This window comes from Lactuca virosa, chromosome 4, assembly GCF_052849685.1.
Source record: "Lactuca virosa cultivar CGN04683 chromosome 4, Lactuca_virosa_CGN04683_v6, whole genome shotgun sequence".
NCBI classification, from domain to species: Eukaryota; Viridiplantae; Streptophyta; class Magnoliopsida; order Asterales; family Asteraceae; genus Lactuca; species Lactuca virosa.
Genome location: NC_136429.1, coordinates 511578298 through 511599419, shown reverse-complemented (window position 1 = coordinate 511599419; position 21122 = coordinate 511578298). Strand labels below are relative to the sequence as shown.

At 34.8% G+C, this 21122-nt stretch overlaps 2 protein-coding genes across 2 annotated transcripts; one reads left to right on the top strand and one right to left on the bottom strand.

Annotated features, from left to right (window-relative positions):
• The first annotated feature begins 9411 nt into the window (after positions 1-9411).
• Positions 9412-13091, top strand: LOC145109396 (uncharacterized). Its single transcript, XM_079046535.1, has one exon. The coding sequence runs from the start codon at positions 10174-10176 to the stop codon at positions 12913-12915; it is 2742 nt and encodes a 913-aa protein (XP_078902661.1). The 5' UTR covers positions 9412-10173; the 3' UTR covers positions 12916-13091.
• Positions 13092-15535: 2444 nt separating this feature from the next.
• On the bottom strand, positions 15536-20596 carry LOC145109395 (Prolyl oligopeptidase family protein). Its single transcript, XM_079046534.1, has 11 exons — positions 20138-20596; positions 19855-20033; positions 19536-19758; positions 19308-19449; positions 19029-19226; positions 18813-18944; positions 18589-18717; positions 18109-18506; positions 16952-17168; positions 16685-16875; positions 15536-15874 (listed from the first exon to the last, which is right to left on the bottom strand). The coding sequence occupies exons 1-11, from the start codon at positions 20521-20523 to the stop codon at positions 15697-15699; spliced, it is 2373 nt and encodes a 790-aa protein (XP_078902660.1). The 5' UTR covers positions 20524-20596; the 3' UTR covers positions 15536-15696.
• Positions 20597-21122: the final 526 nt, after the last annotated feature.

The window sequence follows — 21122 nt, the reverse complement described above, 5'->3', positions numbered from 1 at the left end:
AGCGGGTCCTCCTCATATCCTCATCACCTGCATACTGGGGCACCAGTAACGCCCTCTCCCGGAACTTGGCAGTGATCTCCGCCACTGACTCTGTCGTTTGCCTCATATCCAAGAACTCCCGTGCCAACTGCTGGAGCTCCACCGTAGGCGCGAATTCCGCCCTGAATCGTGTCACAAAGTCCGGCCATGTCATAGCCTCAATGGCCGCGGCTCCCAAAGAGTCACAAACCGACTCCCACCAATCTCTAGCCCTGTCACGTAGACACCCAGCTGCAAATCGTACCTTCGACCCCTCGGGACAGAAGCTGATCAGCTGTGCAGACTCAAGGTCTGCAATCCATCGTCTGGCAGCAATGGGGTCCTTCGCCCCATGGAAATCTGATGCACCACTGCCCCTGAAGTCCTTAAAGGACAATGTGTGTGGTCCCGACTGGCTAGCCGCCATATCACTCCTGAACGCCCTGAGACGATCCTCCATCAACTCTACAATACCCTCCTTGATCGACCCGAAAATGATGGGAGTCGACTCAAGGATTCCCCTGGTAATCTCTGACGCAATGAACTCGCGTAGACCCTCATCAACTGGTTCGGACCCTGAACCCGAACCCGATCCCGATCCTGAGCCTCCCGCTCCCTGTCGTGTGGTCACCATACTGAAAAACATAGCATAACCACCATCAAACGATATTCCACTAACGAGGTTCATATACATACCACTAGTCCCCGGTCTCGCCTCGGCCCCTTTTGAATCGAGTACGGATCCTCCGCTTTCAGTAGTACGGGCCCATACTACCTTCCACGTCTATCCGTACTTTCCTCAAGAATTGCCTTAACTCAACCAAGTCCTTTCTACTAATACTGCGGTTCTCGTGCTACTCTCGCCCTAGGCTTACCCTAAGTAATCGTCATCCCACTCTCTGCCATCAGCTGCACAAGAAGTCCCTGCTTTCTTTCCCTAACTAGCTTGCGAATACTATTACATATTACTCAGACTAGATAATTATTCGAATGAGAGGTCCTACCCTACAACGGTTGGACTCAAACAAGAGCTGCGAAATAGGGCTAGACCCAACCTTCTGAAATTATTTAATCCTTGTCATATGTAACTTAGCATATTCGTTCACTAGTTAGTGAAAGACGAATAGAACTCCTAATAGCACAAAGCAAGCAGCATTCGGGCATTGAGTACACATAATCAAGTATATACTACTCTGGCTATCATACTGACTGATCTGTACTAGCATGCAATTCTCAAAAAGCCGAAACACATAAAGCAGGCACTTAAGGCATCATTCCTAGATCCTTAGTCCTATTCTAGCATGTTGTTCTACTGAAACTGAACTGATAATCATAACGTAAACTTGTATGGGCACTTTGGGGAAAACTTAGTTGAGCTCGGCCGGTCGCGCACATCACACACCTTTTTCTTTTTAGAAACCCCTTTTACTTAGTCTTTAGAAAATCATTTCTTTATAAAAATCTTTTAATCCCTTGATTTGAGTCCAGACACCCCCGAAGGTGTGTCCGAATCCCTCAAACCAGGGCTCTGATACCAACTTGTAACATCCCAAAAATACCAGCTAAAAATTTCATTTTTAAATTAGGCTAATTCATAAAAACATCGTTACAAAACATTCATAATATTAATTTATGTCTGAGAACCGGTAACATCATAGTAAAATATTCAGAGTACATCCCAGAAAATCCATTGTGCGGAAAACATGAGAGTGTGTGATATGCCGCTACCGCGCCGGCTCCTGTCCCCTAGCTGAAGAGGTACCTGAAAACGAAACTATAAAACGTAAGCACGAAGCTTAGTGAGTTCCCCCATAATGCCACATACCATGCAATCATATAATGAACAGCTAAGAGATACGGGCCTCGCCCACACCCATAGAGATACGGGCCTCGCCCACACCCTACTAGCTAGGAGATACGGGCCTCGCCCACACTCTACTTTCTGAGAGATACGGGCCTCGCCCACACTCTGCCACTAAACCATAACATACAAGTATCACACAGACAACAAGTATAAGCAATTCTATCATACTGGCATGTATCACAATTAAACTCAGCTATGAGATACGGGCTCCGCCCACACTCCGATACTAACAAATCGTCTATACGGGCCGGCCTTGGTGCCTTAGACCCGTCCCTACAGGAAGGAAACTCACCTCGAGAGTAGCTGCCGAAAACCTGCTCAGACTACGCCTGGCTGCCGCACCGGTAATCCCTCCGGCTATAAATCCGTAAACATGGATTAGGTACTCATAAATACCCCTAAGGTCAAATGACCGGTCAAAGTCAACTTCTTGGTCAAAGTCAACCTTCTGATTGACTGGACTCGCCGAGTCCATATGACGACTCGCCGAGTCCTTCTATGTCTAGCCCGACTCTGACTCATCGGGTCCCTGTTCCCACTCACTGAGTCAGCCTGACTCGCTAGACGGGGACAACTAACAAACCCGCGACTGGACTCGCCGAGTCCAAGGGGGTGACTCGCCGAGTCCGACGAACAGATCTCGCAAATCGCTCCAATCTTCCATCAGAACATCAACCTTGGAGATTTGGAGATTCTGGGACTATAGCTACACGTTAAATTGCTAATTCCACGTGCGACTACGGAGGGTTGGACCTCCTACACTTAAACCCTTCTTATCCTAGTGACTGATCATATGACTCGCCGAGTTGGAAGAACAACTCGTCGAGTTCAAGGCTATATTCAAGGGACTCGCCGAGTTTGAAGAACGACTCGCCGAGTACTAGGCAATCTCCATAGGACTCGCCGAGTTGTTTATCCAACTCGCCGAGTCTAAGGCCATCTTCATGGAACTCGCCGAGTGCACTTTGGCACTCGCCGAGTACCCTTCGACTCTTCACCCATTCTGGCCAAAACTGAGACATGCAATGGTTCCAACCCATAAATCTAAGCTCCTAGGGTATAAACACACGGAGTTTGGGAGGTTTAAGGTCTTGAAATCCACATATAAGGGACAAAAAGGGAATCTATTATACTAAAGATTAAGAAGGAGCTTTCTTACCTGGTTAGGAGCTTCTCCCAGGGTAGATTTCGGATCTACCACACTTCCTTGCACCCTCCAACTTCCTCCTTCTTCTCTTAAGCTTCAAGCTTCCTTCACCAAGCCAAAATCACTCACAATGATCAAAATGGGCTAGGGTTTCGCTCTATAGTTCTTTTGGAAGAGAATGGGACGAAATGGGTGTTTTAGAATGGGTAACATGGGGTGAAATGTCTGAAAATAGAGCTTCATCCAGACAGGTGGACTCGTCGAGTCCATGCATCGACTCGCCGAGTTCACCGCTCAAACCCCGTGTCCACCCTGCTGCTACTCGGCGAGTCGGGACGCAGACTCGCCGAGTTCGTGGCAAAATTAAAATAGAAACTTAAATAAATCATACCATGAACCCGGTGTTACAGATAAATTAAATAATACGTGGAACAGGTGTTACACAGAGAGAGAGAGAGAGAGGTATTTTACTTTTGTTTTATTTTTAATTGTTTTTATTTATTGTAATAAAAAAATAGAAAATAAAATAATAAAGGGGCAAAAGCGTCTTTACAAAAAAAAATTCAAACCAAATTGGACCAAACTTTCAAGAAAATGAAACTTTTAGACCATTAATGCTAGCCCAAACCGTTTTGACCCAAACATGCTAGTTTTGACATACTACATAGACCATTCTTGCAATTCGGTTATATATATATATATATATATATATATATATATATATATATATATATATATATATATATATATATATATATATAATGGGGTTGTGGGCACCGGCCCATACATAAACAAGTCGGATAAATGCTATGACTTAAAAGAAAGGTCATAGCCCATTAACGACATGGGTTGGTATTCACCTCATTATGACATACCGACCACACCTGTTTTATAAAACACATCCTTTGTATAAAGTATTAAAGGTAACATCCCATGAAACACGAAAAAAAAAGGCAAACTTATTTTATCAATAAATCCTACCCTTGAGACCAAGGTTCTAAAATGCTCGTCATGGCTCCCCCATGGCATATCATTGCTCTAAGGCTTGTACTTACCGCCTAGCTTTGGTAAAATGTCTTCTTAAGTCACATATGTATATAAAAATGAATAATAGTAGTAGTATATATATATATATATATATATATATATATATATATATATATATATATAATTATTAATGATATAAAAAATTGCCGCCTTAAGTCACGCTTTACAAATGACGTGGCTTACTACGGTTCAAAAAAGTTTGAGGGTTGACATTGTCGCCAAGTGACGTCTTACGTTATTTAGAACTTTTTTTGAGACCACAGGGCCAAAGCAAGATCTAAATGGAGAGATTATGAACCAGACAAAAGCCCAACTATAAAAGGAAGATCGATCATTCCTAAAGGGTAAACAATTTCCAATAATTTTACAATATAACTCCAAAATGATACCTAACTTAGGCATCGGAGAGCAATATCAGGGTCCATCCTTCGGTATAGCTTTCTAACCTAGTGTTTTTCTATTCTTTGCAGCGTGATATCTCTAGTGCTCATTGGACAAAGCCTCATGAGGGTCGCTAACAACGCACCAAGATTTCCACGTAGCAACAATAAATATATATATATATATATATATATATATATATATATATATATATATATATATATATATATATATATATATATATTCTAAGTAGACTATTATTTATAATGTTATAATTGCATATAATATTCCTATGAGGATAATATTATGTACGGATGAGATTTAAAACCGGAACGTCGGACCGAAACCGTTAGAACCGAAATATGTAGAACCGGTATGGGTTGTGGGTTTAAATAATAGATTTATCTGGGTTCCAAGTAATCCGGGTTTGGGTGCTTCGGGTCTGGGTAAATCGGGTTTAAGAACAGGAACCGTTTTTTATGAAAAGGTTAAAACATGCTCATTCGTTTAAAGTTGGATTGACATGAAGTTTTTTTCAGAGTGTAGTTTATAGTTTGTACATAATTTTAGACTATAATTTTGTCATTTTTGGTTTCATATTTATTAACTTACAGTCCCTCAAAGTCGGGACATAAAAGCAGAAAATTTTCAATTTTTCTTGTATTCTGTGAAAGTTTTAAAACATTCATATATAATTTTGAAGTTAGATTAGCATGCGGTTTTTTCCAAAGTGTAGTTTAGAGTTTGTGCGTGATTTTAGACTATAATTTTGTCATTTTTTGTTTCATCTTCATTGACTTACATTCCTCCAAATTCGGCATATCAAAGCTGAAAATTTTCTGTTTTTCGGCTTTTCTTGAATTTTGTGAAATTTTAAAACATGCATATCTAATTTGTTTGAAGTCGGATTATCATGAGGTTTTTTTTTTGCAACATGTAGTTTAGAGTTTGTACATGATTTTAGACTAGCATTTTGTCATTTTTGGTTTAATATTAAATGACTTACAGTACCCCAAAGTTGGGATATCGAAGCTAAGAGTTTTCAAAGTTCATCCCACTAAGTAATTACCAAAAAATTATGGTTTTCCCGAGTTTTCCGATTCTAGACCCACTTTACCCGGTTCTACCCGACCTATTTTGATGTTTTCGGGTTTTCTGGTTCTAGACCAACTTTACTCGGAACCGAACCGGTATCGATTCCTATATACAGGTCCTATAAAATCTCGTTAACCGGTTCCTGGGTTTTCTGGGTTCGGGTCTATCCGAGTTGGGTTTGGGCCCACTTTATCCCTAGTACTACGTGCATAATTTCAACAATCTTAACAATATTCCAATTAGAATATTTTTATATGAATATAATTATATGGAATATTTTTATAAGATATTACTATGTGTACATTTTCAAAATGAGACACCCCTGACATTAGCAAAAGAAATAATGTTTTCTTTTAAAAATATTATGTCATATTAAAAATCATCAAAGCGGAATTAGGTCCTTGAACTCAATTAAACAGGTTAAGTTAAAAACTTTATAGTATTCTAAATACAATGGTGGTCAATCAAATATCATTACAAAAGTTTGATTGAACCATAACAAATTATGGACTTCTAAACAAACTCAATCATTCTATAACCATGCACTTCATCTCCATATACGAGTATATGTTAAAATAATAATATTGGACTTCAGGAGCCTCGTGAGTAATACCATAATTAGACTTTTGTATGGAATTGGGTGCTATACCTTCCAAACTATTAATTATATAATCGCTCAAGTCTCGAAAAATCTAAAAACCAACCCATCATATATGATGCACATAAGGATGCTCACATAATTTTCCAATCAAATAGAATATGTTTTCCATTAAAATATGTTCTAAAAGAACTTCATGTAATGCAAAAACATATATGAATGCCACATATCCATATAGTATTAAAAAAAATAAAAACATTCCAAACATACTGATACTGGGACATATATTATGGGTATATAGACGCCTTATCTTATAGAAGCTACTAATCCAACTGAAAATGGTTGAGTGCTCAACATCAACCTATATAAGTATATACACTTGTCATTTAAGTTCTATATTGAGCTCTTGGTAACCCCATGCAACTTAACATATTATCAACTATTTATGTTAGTTACCTTTCAAGAATAAAAAATGGAATTGGTTTGGGGTCAAACAGATAAGCCAAACTGAAGTGATCAGAAGTTGTATATTTTTAACAAAAAGCCACATGGATTGGGAAAAATTACACTTGGCTTGGGGAAAATCCGCATGGCTTAGGGGAAAATCCACTTAGCTTAGGGTTTTCAGTTTATACCTGATATGACTTTATTTAACTATATATTTTTTGTCATTATCTTAATATACTTGATTAAAATGTTATATTTTAAGATATATGATACTTAATATGCTTTGAAATGTTCATTTACAGTTAAAATCAGATTTGGGATGCAAAAGGAAGAAAACGAAGCTGAAACCGGCGAAAAACGACAAAAGCACGAAAATTAGCTAAAGACGTGCTGCACCCTTTAAAAGACGCGTCGCCCCCCTTCAGCAAAACAAAAAAATTCGAATTTCCTTCATACGCAAGTTTACGTGTTCTTGTGCAATAAGGAACTCGATCACCACGTTGTGGTGAGACCTTTACCACATCATGGCGTTGCAAATTTATAAATATAAGAGTTTTGTAGCCTTCGGATGCTAACTTACAACAACTTGTGGAGCTAGTTATTTGACGATTCCAGACATTTTTAAGAGTTGAAGAACACTCGAACAACAACTCATGTATAAGATTAGTTTCCAACATCTAGACCTGAGTTGTCACCAAACAAAGATATAGTTACTTATTCTATATTCATACACTAATTGCATTTTAATCTAAAAATTAAAAAAATCTCCTCAATCTCATTGGCCATATTTATATATTCTCGGACCATCCATGATAAATGTTGAATGAACATATTTGCTTAATATTTGTTGAGGAGTTCAAATAGCACATTTTGTGTGTATCAATTCGGGACTACCTCATGTATCCGAGTCATTTCCCACTTATGCAACCGTCATGTGTGTAAGGACTTCCAAAAACTAAATTTTCTTAGTTTGGTAACAACACAAATGTCATAAAACCTAAAAAAAATTACAATATTTTATTAGCAAATTCGTAGATCTCATTCCTCAACAAAAAAAATTGACTGATAAATGTCATTTTTACAGATGTCATCTACGAAAATGACACTTCTTAAGATTTTTTTTTTAAACTAAGAAGTCATTGTCACAGTCTCACAGATGACATCTACGAAAATGGCATTGCTCGACAAAAACTTGACTGGTAAATATTACTTTCGTAGATGTCATATCTGAAAATGGTTTTTCTTAGTTTTTTTTTTTTTTTTTTTTTTTGCTAAAAATAGTCACATATGATATTTACGAAAATTATTTGTTTCTCAACAAAAAAAAATTAAGCTTAAATAAACAAAAACATGATAACAAACTTAAAATACCTGAAAACATGGTCTTTGAAATAAACATAACATTGAGAGAATTTTTATTATTCATTTTTTTTAACAAGATGAGGCCTTTTTTTTAGTTAACACGAGTAAAAATCATAAAAAACAACATTATTTTGATGATTTTGCAGATGTCATACTTTTTAGATGTTATCTGCAAAATTCATAGCTATTTTGATGATTTGATAATATTTTATTAAATATTGAAAAGTGAATGATGTAATTAGACATGTTTTTTTTTCCACGAAATTTTAATCTAAAATTACTATACAATTGGTATAAAGTTATAAGCCCTATATAATTGATGTTTATACATTAAGTTAAAAAAATCTTATTATCATAAAGTATCTTAGATATTTGATACTAAGTAATGACATATTTAGTTTGGAATTATATTGAGTTTTTATTTGAGTTATTGTTCTATAAATTCTTTTTGAGAAAATTACAAATATAACCAAAACCGATAATTACTTTGTAGAAAATAGTCAAAAAAAAATCCAATTACAAAAATAGCCTGCAAAATTGCAGATGGACTAAGTCCATCTGCGATTTGACAAAGCCATCTGCGAACGTACAAGTCGCTAAAGCACATTCATGTTTTAGCGACTTGTACGTTCGTAGATGGACTAGTCTATCTGCTATTTCACATTCTATCTGCGATTTCAGCTTTTTCGCAGGTATAAAAACGTAAATTTTTTAGTTTGTTTCAGTTTTCACACTTTTCGTTGAAGAATTCTTTCTCTGAAAGCACTATGGACGATTTGACAAAACTAATATTAATTCATTTTATTAAAAAGATTTTAAACAATTTTTTCAAAGAAATTACAACAAAAGTGATAATTTTTTGCAATAATTTATATATAATATGATTGTTTCATAGTCAAAAAAAAATCATCTGTGAACGTACAAGTCGCTAAAGCACGGATGTGCTTTAGCGACTTGTACGTTCGCAGATGGCTTGGTGAAATCGCAGATGGGCTTAATCCATCTGCGATTTTGATGGCTATTTTTATAATTTGGATTTTTTTGTTATTTTTACAAAGTAATTAACTATTTTAGTTATATTTGTAATTTTCTCATTCTTTTTTCCTTTGTAAAAGTCTTTGACTAAAGAAAATTCGAAGTCAAAGTACAAAGCTTAAAAAAGCATAATGTTTGCTAGTTTCATAATCACAATAGACTTTTATTAACAAAAACTTCTTAACCCCATTTGTATTTCCATAAGTATAATTGACTTTTGCATCCAACACTTTTAATAACTATTATTATTAAAACTTAAAAGTGTTTATTGAATTTTAAATTATTGTAAATGAAAGTGGAGGGTTAAAATGAATTAAAATAAATAAATAAATAAGAGAGTCAGTAGGGTGTTGGTTAAAATAAGCCAAGAGTCATACCACTTGGTGGACCTCATGATATTTTTTTCAAGATAAAAACCAGGAAAAAAAGAAAAATAAGAAAAGTGTTTTTGAAGTTCGCATTGTGGAGTTAATAGCTACAGCACCAGAAAGAGTCAATGGCACACACACAAATACACACAGTAGTAGGTCATCATCAACATCAAAATCAATCATAGAGAGGTATGTTTTGAAGTAAATGAGCAATTGATCTGGTGGGTTTGCTTGAATTCAGTCTCTCATCTTGTTAAAATTGGGGGGTTTTTGAAGATATCTTGATTCTGAAATTAGGGTTTTTTCTTCCCCCTTTGACCCGTCTTCTTCCTTCGTTCTGGATCTAGGGTTTTGATTTTACCTTTATGTTCTGCGTCTAGGGCTTGGAATTTTCTTGAATCTTGATTCGAGGAGGGTCCTTTTTTCTGGGTTTTATAAAATCCATTGTGGGGTTTTTTTTGGCTTTATTATCTCGTCTTTCCTGTTCTTCGTGATATTTCTGTAGACAGCTGCATTGACCTTTCTATTGTTGAGATTTTTTTTCTTTTCTTGTTTTTCTCAAATTTCAACTTGTTCTTCTCTGACATTTCCTCTTTGATTTGTGTTCTTCATTTGGAATTGGGGCTTGATTTGTGTTGACCGAATTAGGGTTTTTAAGATAAATTATTCGATTTCGAATGTTGGAAAGTTGATTCCCTTTTGCTTTTATTCGGAAGTGGAATTAGGGTTTGGCTTTATGTGTAAATAAGCCAACTTTCCTTTTTGAAAACTCAGATTGATTAGCTTATGAGCTCATAAACCTGCTTTGATGCATCTTTCACTATGGAAACCAATTTCTCACTGTGCCTCATTGATCTTGGACAAGAAAAGCAAAAAGAAAAATGGTTCCTCTGATCACAATTCCTCAGATGAAAACAAGAAAAACCCATCTGTTCTTCGAAGATTACAAGAACACAAACTCAGAGAAGCTTTAGAAGAAGCTTCCGAAGATGGATCCCTTATTAAATCCCAAGATATCGACTCCGAATCTGCAGTCAACAACAACAATAATCAAGATGACAACGGCCTCGGAAGATCTCGATCTCTCGCAAGACTCGAAACCCAAAAGGAATTCCTCCGAGCAACTTCCCTCGCCGCCGATCGAACATTTGAAACCGATGATTCCATCCCCGATCTCCATCAATCATTCAACAAGTTCCTCACCATGTACCCAAAATACCAATCCTCAGAAAAAATCGATCATTTAAGGTCAGATGATTACTCCCATCTCTCAGAATCCATCTCAAAAGTCTGCCTCGATTACTGTGGATTCGGTTTATTCTCTTTCCTTCAAACGGTTCATTACTGGGAGTCGTCAACATTCAGTTTATCAGAAATCACCGCCAATTTAAGCAACCACGCCCTGTACGGCGGCGCTGAAAAAGGAACAGTCGAACACGATATCAAAACCAGAATCATGGATTACTTAAACATCCCAGAAAGCGAATACGGACTTGTGTTCACAGTAAGTCGAGGCTCTGCTTTCAAACTTCTCGCTGAATCTTACCCTTTTCACACAAACAAAAAGCTTCTCACCATGTTCGATCACGAAAGCCAATCTGTTAACTGGATGGCTCAAAGCGCAAAAGAGAAAGGCGCAAAAGTTCAAAGCGCGTGGTTCAAATGGCCGACTCTTAAACTCTGTTCCACCGATTTACGTAAACAAATCTCCAACAAAAAGAAGAAAAAAAAAGATTCAGCTGTCGGATTGTTTGTTTTTCCAGTCCAATCAAGAGTCACCGGAGCAAAATATTCATATCAATGGATGGCATTAGCTCAACAAAACAACTGGCACGTGTTACTAGATGCCGGAGCTTTAGGCCCAAAAGACATGGATTCCCTCGGGTTATCTCTATTCCGACCCGATTTCATCATCACTTCTTTTTACCGGGTTTTCGGGTTCGACCCAACCGGATTCGGATGCCTTCTCATTAAAAAATCCGTAATCCGAAGCCTCCAAAATCAATCCGGTCACGCCGGATCCGGAATAGTCAAAATCAGCCCGGTTTTTCCTTTGTATTTGAGTGATTCCGTCGATGGGATTCCGGGTTTGGCCGGAACCGGAATCGAAGACGACGACATCGGAAACGGCGATTCCGTTTCCGAAACCCGACCCGGCCCGCAATTACCCGCGTTTTCCGGGGCTTACACATCGGCCCAAGTTCGTGAAGTGTTTGACACGGAAATCGAGGCGGATAACATCTCGGATCGAGATGGAGCGAGCACGATTTTCGAAGAAGGTGAAAGTTTTTCGGTTGGTGAAGTGATGAAAAGCCCGGTTTTTAGTGAAGATGAATCATCGGATAATTCGTTATGGATTGATTTGGGTCAAAGCCCGATAGGGTCCGATTACGGTGGTGGCCCGGTCAACAAAGTCAAAGGGTCAACGTCTCCGGTCCCACCGTTTTGGTTCACGGGTCGAAACAAAAACAAGAATTTATCGTCTCCTAAACCGACTTCAAAGATCGCGAATAGTCCGGAAATGAATCACGGGCTTCAAGAATCGCGAATGTTATCGTTTGATGCGGCTGTAATGTCGGTTTCTCAAGAACTTGATCGGATTAAAGAAGATCCTTCAGAAATCGAAGCAAAAAACACTCCAAATTTTCATGAAATTGAAGAGGAAGAGATGGAAACGAGCAAATGGGATAACGGGTCGAGTTCAAAAATGACGAAAGAGAGCGCGATTCGAAGGGAAACGGAAGGGGAATTCCGGTTGTTGGGAAGGCGGGAAGGGAATCGGTTTTCCGGTTCCCGTCTTTTCGGGGTGGACGAGAGCGGGACCGATTCCGGAAGTAAAGGGAGACGGGTTTCGTTTACTATTGAAGAAGAGGGCAAAAACGTCTTTTTACCCGGGAATGGTGAAGACGATGATGAGTATATTACGGATGGTGATTACGGGTCCGGAATGGAATCGAGTAGACGTGAGCCCGAGATTTCATGTAAGCATCTCGACCATGTCAACATGTTGGGCCTCAATAAAACGACTCTTCGGTTACGGTTTTTGGTCAATTGGCTTGTGACTTCACTTCTTCAATTACGGATTCCGGGCCCACACGGGTCAAATGGGTCAAACGGGTCGGATAGTGTCCCATTGGTTTGTATATATGGGCCGAAAATTAAATATGAAAGGGGTGCTTCGGTGGCATTTAATGTAAGGGACAGAAAAAAGGGGTTAATTGACCCGGAAATTGTTCAGAAATTGGGGGAGGTGAATGGGATTTCTCTTGGAGTTGGGATTCTTAGTCATATAAGGGTATTGGAGCGTGGGGGGCAAAATGGGGATTTGACACTTTGCAAACCGATGGAGAATGGAAATGGAGGAGGAGGAGGAGGGCAAAATGGGAAAAGTGGGTTTATTAGGGTTGAAGTGGTGACGGCATCTTTGGGGTTTTTGACGAATTTTAGCGATGTTTATAAATTATGGGCTTTTGTTGCCAAGTTTTTGAATCCGGATTTTGATAAAGATGGAGGGCTATCGACTGTTGTGGAAGATGAAGATGAAGAATAAAGAAAGAGATTGTTTTTATTTCTTTTTTTTTTTTTCATTATTCTTCTTTTGGGATGTAATTTGTTCATTCTTATGGTTTTCATTTGCTTTTGTGGTTTTTGATTTCGATCTTGTTGGGGTTAAATGTTAATGTTATCGTAGAGTTTTAATTTATATCGGTTTAAACTTTATGATAAGGTTAAAATTGTAAAATCCAATGGACGAAAATGCCCTTCTCTTTGGTAACTTTTGACATATTGTTACATGGTTTTTGATTGGATGGATGCCATTATTTTTTGTGTGTAAAAATGAAGAAGGATTTGGGTAGTGTGGGATTTGAAAGCAATTTGATGTGGAAGTTGTACAATTATATATTATAAGCTTTAATAATATAAGAGGATGGTGGGCCATGGCGTGTTTGCCATATAAACGATAGTGCTATGTGCATTCATGATTGGAGTACTATTCTCCCACTCATGTAATCAAACATTGATACTTTTTGGTTTAAAGAATTTTGGAATCTAGTTTTCTTACAAATTTATTTTTTTCTAATCTAATATTAGGTTATCTTTTTTAGGTTGGTTAAAAAGTCAGCTGTTGTTAGCTGATAAACTAACTAATAAAAATTAAAAGTTAGTAAAAACTAATACATAAGTTTTCTAAAAAATGTAAAATGAGTAGAAGGCTAGTTAAAAAATAAGCTAGATAAGCTGACTAATAAAAAATCCAAAGTTGGTAAAAACTAATGTAGAATAACATAATGATATGAAGAAGGATGCATTTCATTAAATTAAAATAGGTATCAAATATCAATCCTCCAATTAATCATGTGTAAGTAAAAAAATTTAAATCTCATATCGTATTCATAATATTATCATGAATTTCTCGCATCTAATGGTATGATTCTCGAATTTTATCATAACTTTTGTTTAGTTAATGTAATTTATTAAATATTCATATAAAACCGAAGTAGTTTTCTAATAAAATTTATTATAAAAAATGTTTCTGTCGAAATATTTAAATTGACATAAATATCGTACAAAAAAAATCAATTTTGTTTTTTTAACTGTAAGAATGATTGTATATAATGATTAGTTGTTCATGTACTTAGTGAATTTGAATAGTATTTGGAAGATAATAAATAAAATGAACAAAATAATATTTTTATATATGGTTGAAGGTTAGTTTAAAATATGTTAATATATATCATCGACCAATTATAGTTTGATTAAATAAATTTGTATTTTTTCAACCTTACAAGGTCAATCATTTTCAATTTTTTCTTAACAAAATTATTACAAGGAATATTTTTGCAACCTACACTTGTAAAAGGTCATCATTTTTCTGTTTTACTTAACAAAATTATTACAAGGAAAAGATCGATGAATATTATAAAAAATATGATAAAAATGATGAATAATTAGCTATGTTCTTTTAGTAAATGGTATATCCAAAAGAGTTTAAAAAAAAATCATAAGATCGATGAAAAACTTGTATAACTATAAGTAACTTTTTAAAAAATTGATTTATAAATGTTTTCATATAAGATTATAAGTTATTGTAACTTGAAGAACCAAAATAAAAACAAGAAAGGTGAGTAGTTCTACATTTATAATAATGTGTCTCTTTCGACTTCTTGCATGCTTCTTAAATCTTGATCTTTAAACAAATTAAATATCAAAACAACTTCTAGAAGATTGATTATTGTGACTCAAATCCATTGCTTTCATGTCATGAAAAATGATGTTTAGAGTATTTTTGATGAAATAACACTTAAATGGAGTTAGATTGGGACAATGACTTAATTAGATAGTAGAGTCAAGAGTGCGTCCTTAAATGGAATTAGATTGGGATAATCAATAAATTAGATAGTAGAGTGAGTCCTTATATTTCACGTTTTATTTATTCAAAAAATTAATGAATTTTTTTACTAAGCTTTTATACTACATAGAAATGTATCGTAGATGCGATAGGGTTGTTTCATAATTGTTGATTGAATTAGATCTCATTGAACCAAAGTGTGTTAGGTAAGACTAAACTTTGAATCTAAACAAATATGAGTCATTTTATAGCAGGCATGAACGAATGAGAAGTTTCTAAGTGTTCTATCAAACAATCTAAATTTGATCCTATCAACCTTCGTATCTTAATCTCAATAAAAGGCATGTCAAACAATCTCTATTAATTGTTGAATTTTTATTTAAAATAACAAAAACTCATCCAAATACCAAGCACTATATTTTCTTTTATTTTTAAAAAATTACACTTCGATTAAAATCATTATTTTCATAAAAGAAATGTCCTTGAAAATTACATAAATACAAACATAGCAAATTTCCATTTCATTCCATAAATGAAAAAACAATAAACAATTTAGCTAGGTAATAAATTTACAAAGAAAATAGCTTCTTTTTTTTTTGTATTTCTCTACTTACTTTATGGTGTTGAGAATAAATAATTTACAAATAAATAAAGACTGATTTTTTGCTTTAATCATAAGAAGGCATGAGTGGCCTTATCAATTCTTTTAAGAATCGTAGTTATTATTATGATGGAATGTCACTTTATTTAAAAATAAACCAAGATACCAAGCTAAGTATATCACCACATATTGCAACTTTAACAATAAAAAAGATCGACATAAAGTAAAAAAACATATAAAATAATGGAGACATGTTTGACAAATGATCTCTTCCTACATTATCTTTTCTAAAAAAGAAATCTTTAATTACATGGTGACAAAATTCCGTTGACCAACTCATGATAAAGCTTCCCCAAAAAGTCAACCTTTTGGTTAATCTTTTAAGAATCCATTATTTTTAATAAAAAAGCAGCTTCTAAAGCCGATTCTTTACATTGTAAATATCTATTTTCTTCAACTAAATTTGTTGTTAAATTCAAAAGAATCGGATGATTTGGATCATATATTGTTCTTTCACGTACCCTTGCAACCCATTTTGCAGCTTCCCATACTCCAAATCTTAAAATTTAACAAATTAAAAAAAAAATTATATTTCTATAAATATATATATATATATATATATATATATATATATATATATATAAGAGAAATAAAGAAAAAGACAAATATAGTCATACAAGCTTTTCGTAAAATAACCACCAATTTCTTCGAATTTTTTAGACTTCTCATTTTAGACTTTTTTTTTTTTTTTTTGAAAATATGTTTTCTAAAATCCCCACAAAAAAAAGATAAAAAGTTATGATTTTCACTAACATGAACAGTTTCACGGCATCCAAAGATTCTTTTCAAATATCAGAAAAAAAAAAAAGATTAATCTCAAAAAAGACCTTATATTTTGTGTTTTTTTCAGATTAAACCTTTGAATTTATTTTTGCCTGAAAAAGACCTTGTACTTTTTCATTTATTCCTAAAAAGCCCTCAACTTTGTATTTTTTTTCCGGAAAAAAACCCTCAACCTTCTAAATGCTTCCAAATAAACCCTCAACTTTTTTAGTTTTTCTCGAAAAAACCCTCACATTTTACAAATTTTTTTGGCAAAAAATGACTAAAAGGGCCAAATCTGAAAAAATACAAGGTCTTTTTCAGACAAAAAATAAATTTGAGGTTTAATCCGGAAAAAAACACAAAATATAAGGTCTTTTTGAGATTCACCCTAGAAAAAAAGGTTTATTTAAAGCAAATTACGAAATATATTAAAAACCAATTCAAAATTGGAGGTTATTTTGGAATTTATTTACTTTTTGGCTATTTTTGTGTTAATAGCTCATAAAAGAATAATAATAATAAAAAAAAAGATTGGAATTTAACCTTGTATTAAAAGAAGAGCTAACCAAAACCGCTGGATAAAGAACACCATTTTGAATATTCTCATAGGGGCAAAATCGTCTTATTGCTTTAAAGTCATCAATGTCTCCAGGGTATCCGAATTCTTCATAGTCAGCAGGAGTAAGTGGTAGAATAGGGTGGACAAGAGTGTTACTCGGATCTAAAAATGGAACCTAACAAACAAAATAATTATTTTTTTTTTTTTAAAAAAAATTAATGTTTTTTTTTAATGAATAAAAAATTATTTACCTTTAAAATAGCGGCGCGAAATAATTGTGGAGAGAAATTAATAGCTGAAGCAATTAAGAGGCCTCCAGCACTATATCCCCAACCTGCTAACTTATTTTGGTGTATAATTTTATTATTAATTAAAAATTTTGCACATGAAATATAATCATTAATTGAATTATGTTTTTTAATGCTTCTTCCATCTTCATGCCATTTCTTTCCTCTCCCACCTCCACCCCTGAAAATACAGTAAAATTATTTAAAATAATAATAATAATAAAGTTTTGTTTTGGGTTATATACTTATATACAGTAAGAATTTTTTTTTTTTATTAAAAATGTTATAATTGGTAAATTTTGAAAGTAGAATTTTTTTATGAAAAGTACAGTTTTTAAATGTTAGTTTTTTCGAGAAAAAGACCTTTGTATTTTTTCATTTTTTCAATTTGGCCCTTTTAGCAGCTACTTTCCAAAAAAAACTTGTCAAATGTGAGGGGTTTTTCAGAAAAAAGAGGGTTTTTTTGGAAGAAAATAAATAAATAAATTGAGGGCTTTTTTGGAAAAATGGAAAAATACAAGATCTTCAAGAAAAATAATAATGTTAATCCAGAAAAAACTCAATATATAAAAGGTCTTTTATGATATCAACTCTTTTTCAAAGTAAAATAAAAATGTGTTGTTTCTTTCATTTATCCCTTTTGTTATAATCTCATCTCCCCTATATAAATATATTAAAAAACAATATTAATTAGAGTAAATTACACGAGTGGTCCCTATGGTTTGGGGTAATTTGCACGTTTGGTCCCTAACTTATTTTTTTAACTCGAAAGGTCCCTACTGTTTGTTTTTGTTGCACGCTAGGTCCCTGTCTTACCTAAAAATACTATTTTGCCCTTGATTTTTTAATTTATTTAAATAACCACACCTCCAATCCCACTTCCACCTCACATTACCGTACCTTACCTAACCCACCTTATTTAATTATATTAAAAAATCAAGGGCAAAATAGTCCTTTTAGGTAAGATAGGGACCAAGCACACAACAAAAACAAATTGTAGGGACCTTCCGAGTTAAAAAAAATAAGTTAGGGACCAAACGTGCAAATTACCACAAACCATAGGGACCATTCGTGTAATTTACTCTATTAATTATAGAAGAAGATTTAATAAAAAAACTAACCTAACATCAGCATATGCAAGAATCCAACCACGATCAAGAAGACTTTTTGACTCATTACACCATTTTTTATCAAGCAATTCACCATAAGCACCATGTCCATGAAGCAATCCAGGATTTTCACCTTCTTTTTTCCTTTTATGTGAATAAACAATAGTCAAACCAACTTTGACTCCATCACTAGAAACCACTTCATGACTTTCACAACCATAAAACTCAGAAAGATCATTCCATGAATATGACTCCCCATCTTTATTACTACTTGATTTTTTATCCATTGTGGGTCCCACAGAAGAAGCTGTACCATATAAAACACGCGTTCTTTCTTGAAGCAGGTTTTGTTGTTGAATGATTTCAAATTTCCCATTTGATAAATCATAATCAACAACTGCATCAGGCATCTGAAAAGAAACACACAGATCATCATCATCATCATCATATATGTAAGGGCTTTTTCGTCATAAAAATTTAACATAAACATACCACAGGTGATGAAATTGTAAATCGCATGATTGGTGAATAAAAGTCATAATTTGGTCCAGGTGAAATCTGGGAAACAGATTCTGGAAGAGGAAGAAAATGTAATCCCAGCTCTTTAAGATGGAACACATCCTGTTAGACAAAGGGCAAAAAGGTCTCAAATTTTAATACCCAATAAACAAAAATAACAAAATACGAAATATGAATTATCATAACATTAATAAAACCTTATTTCTTGGGAGAGGCAATGCAACTGAACAAAGTCTGAATCTTTCACCTTCTTTAACAATAAGCACCAAATGTGAGTCACAAAAGTCAACATCCTCAATCACCAAGTCATTGTCATCAATAAACACATTCTGTAACATTTAAAAAAAAAGGTAAAAAAGAAAGTCTTTTTTTTCAATTAAGAAAAAACAACATATCTCAAAAGAAAGTCTAACCTCCCACTTTCTTGGACTTGAAGAGTGAAGAGGGCTACGAAGGATATAATGGTAATTTACCGAATTCCCTTCTTTGTTAGCATTAGTAAAAAGATAAAGATAGCCTTGATGATGCTCGATAATGCAATGTGCACAAGCTTCACATTCCCACACGAGTGTTAAACCAGAGAGAGGATCAGCTGCATTGATCAGAAAAACCTAAAGAATTTGAAGTTTGAATGATTCTTGAAAGAAAAATCAATGAAATAAAACAATTAAAAAGCTAGTATATAATAATACCTTTGAATATGTGGTTGAAAACACATAAACAGTCACAAACTTAAAATCCTTTGTATGTCTGATGTTAACATGCACATTTTCTTCAGGTTCTTCTAAGAGTATCATATCTTCATCCTTTGATCCAAGCATGCTACAATATATCCTAAAATCATACAAGAAATATAAAAAGTTTGAATTAAATAAGAGATATAGAAATTAGAAAAAGTTGTATATACTTATATAGGATACCTGTAGGGCTTCTTTTTTTGATCAGTGACAACATATAGCAATGCTTGACCCCCTTTAGCCCATGCCACATTACAGACCCAATCAGCTTGTGGCTTGCTACAAAGAGAACCTAAATTCAAATCTCTCACACATAATTTGAAGAAATCGTTGTCTTTGTCATACATGGTGTATGCAATGAACCGATGATCAGGTGAGACTTCTGATACCTCTTCGTATGCATAACCTAAATCAAGTCATGTTAAGAGATTAAATGAAGTGGAAGAGAATCAGAGATCGTTGAGAGATGTTGAAATGATATTGGAATTGGAATTGGAATTACCCCCAAATCTTTCTGCTTCTTGATTGTAATCGATGAGTTTTTGTTCAATCCTCTTCCCGGAGATGAAATCGAACCCACCTGTTGGACTTTTATGTGAAATGAACTCTTCGTTTAAGCTAGCTAATCTCCTACAGAGTACTGGATATTGTTTCCCTTCCTCCACTCTCCTGTAATACAACCTGAATTCCACCTCCAAATTGCCAAAGAAGAACACAGAATTTGAATTCGGATCCAAAAGAATTCAACAAACTTCAGATGAAGTGCAAATGGAAATTGAAGGTACCAGGGCCCCCAGCGAAATGGAGGAGTGGAGAGATGAGAAGACATGCGAGATGCCATTTCTGATTGGAGTTTGGATTGGAGGCGATCGGTGTCTGCTAAAACAGCTTCAGTGTACTTCTCTTCTTGCTCCATATACACGTCCATGTGACGCATCGCTACTTTATCGTTGAGATTGGACATCCAGCTGTAAGGATCTTCCCACGTGTGGTCATGGAGAGTGAAGGTGGCGGGTTTTTGTGGTGGCTTTGGGGGTGTTGGTGGTGCTTGTGGAGGCGGTGGTTTATGGGGTTTGTAGTGGGCTGAGGCCAATCGAATCGAGAAAGAGGGGTTCAGTCGACGGAGGAGACAACGCTTTTTGTGCCTGAGAGCTGTTAAGAAATGACGCATGGTGGCGGAGAAGACGCCGGCGATGCTACCGGAGAGTTTTAGGGTTTAAAGGGTTTTGCGACTTGTTTTGAAAGTTAAAATGGTATAAATGCAACATACGTCCCTATACTATAAAGTATTTTAAATAAAACCCAAACACGTAAAATAACAAAGGGTAAAATTACATAAATCGTCCATATACTTTGATCCAATCTTCATTCTTCAAGTTTCAACCACAAAATAACTTTTTCGGTCTTATAATCAATGTTGGTTTAGTTGTGTTTCGATTTTGGTTGAGTTAAAAATATCAATTTTATCGTACTTATAACTTTTTATTTATTTGTTTGTTTGTTATTATTGTAAAATATTGGTGGACACATCCCGACACCCACCCAACCCTTCATATTCTTCTGTGACGAGTATGTCGACCACTTACCTAAAATTGTTGTTTCTTCGTGTTTTTTTTGGAATAACCTTGGAATCAACCACAACACAAATTTATTATTAAACACAATAATCAAAACTGAATCCAAAACATGTGTAACATCCTCGAAATGGACCTAGGAGTTTCATCCTCTTTTAGTAAAGAAAATTATTAAAATTTTAGAAATAAATATATT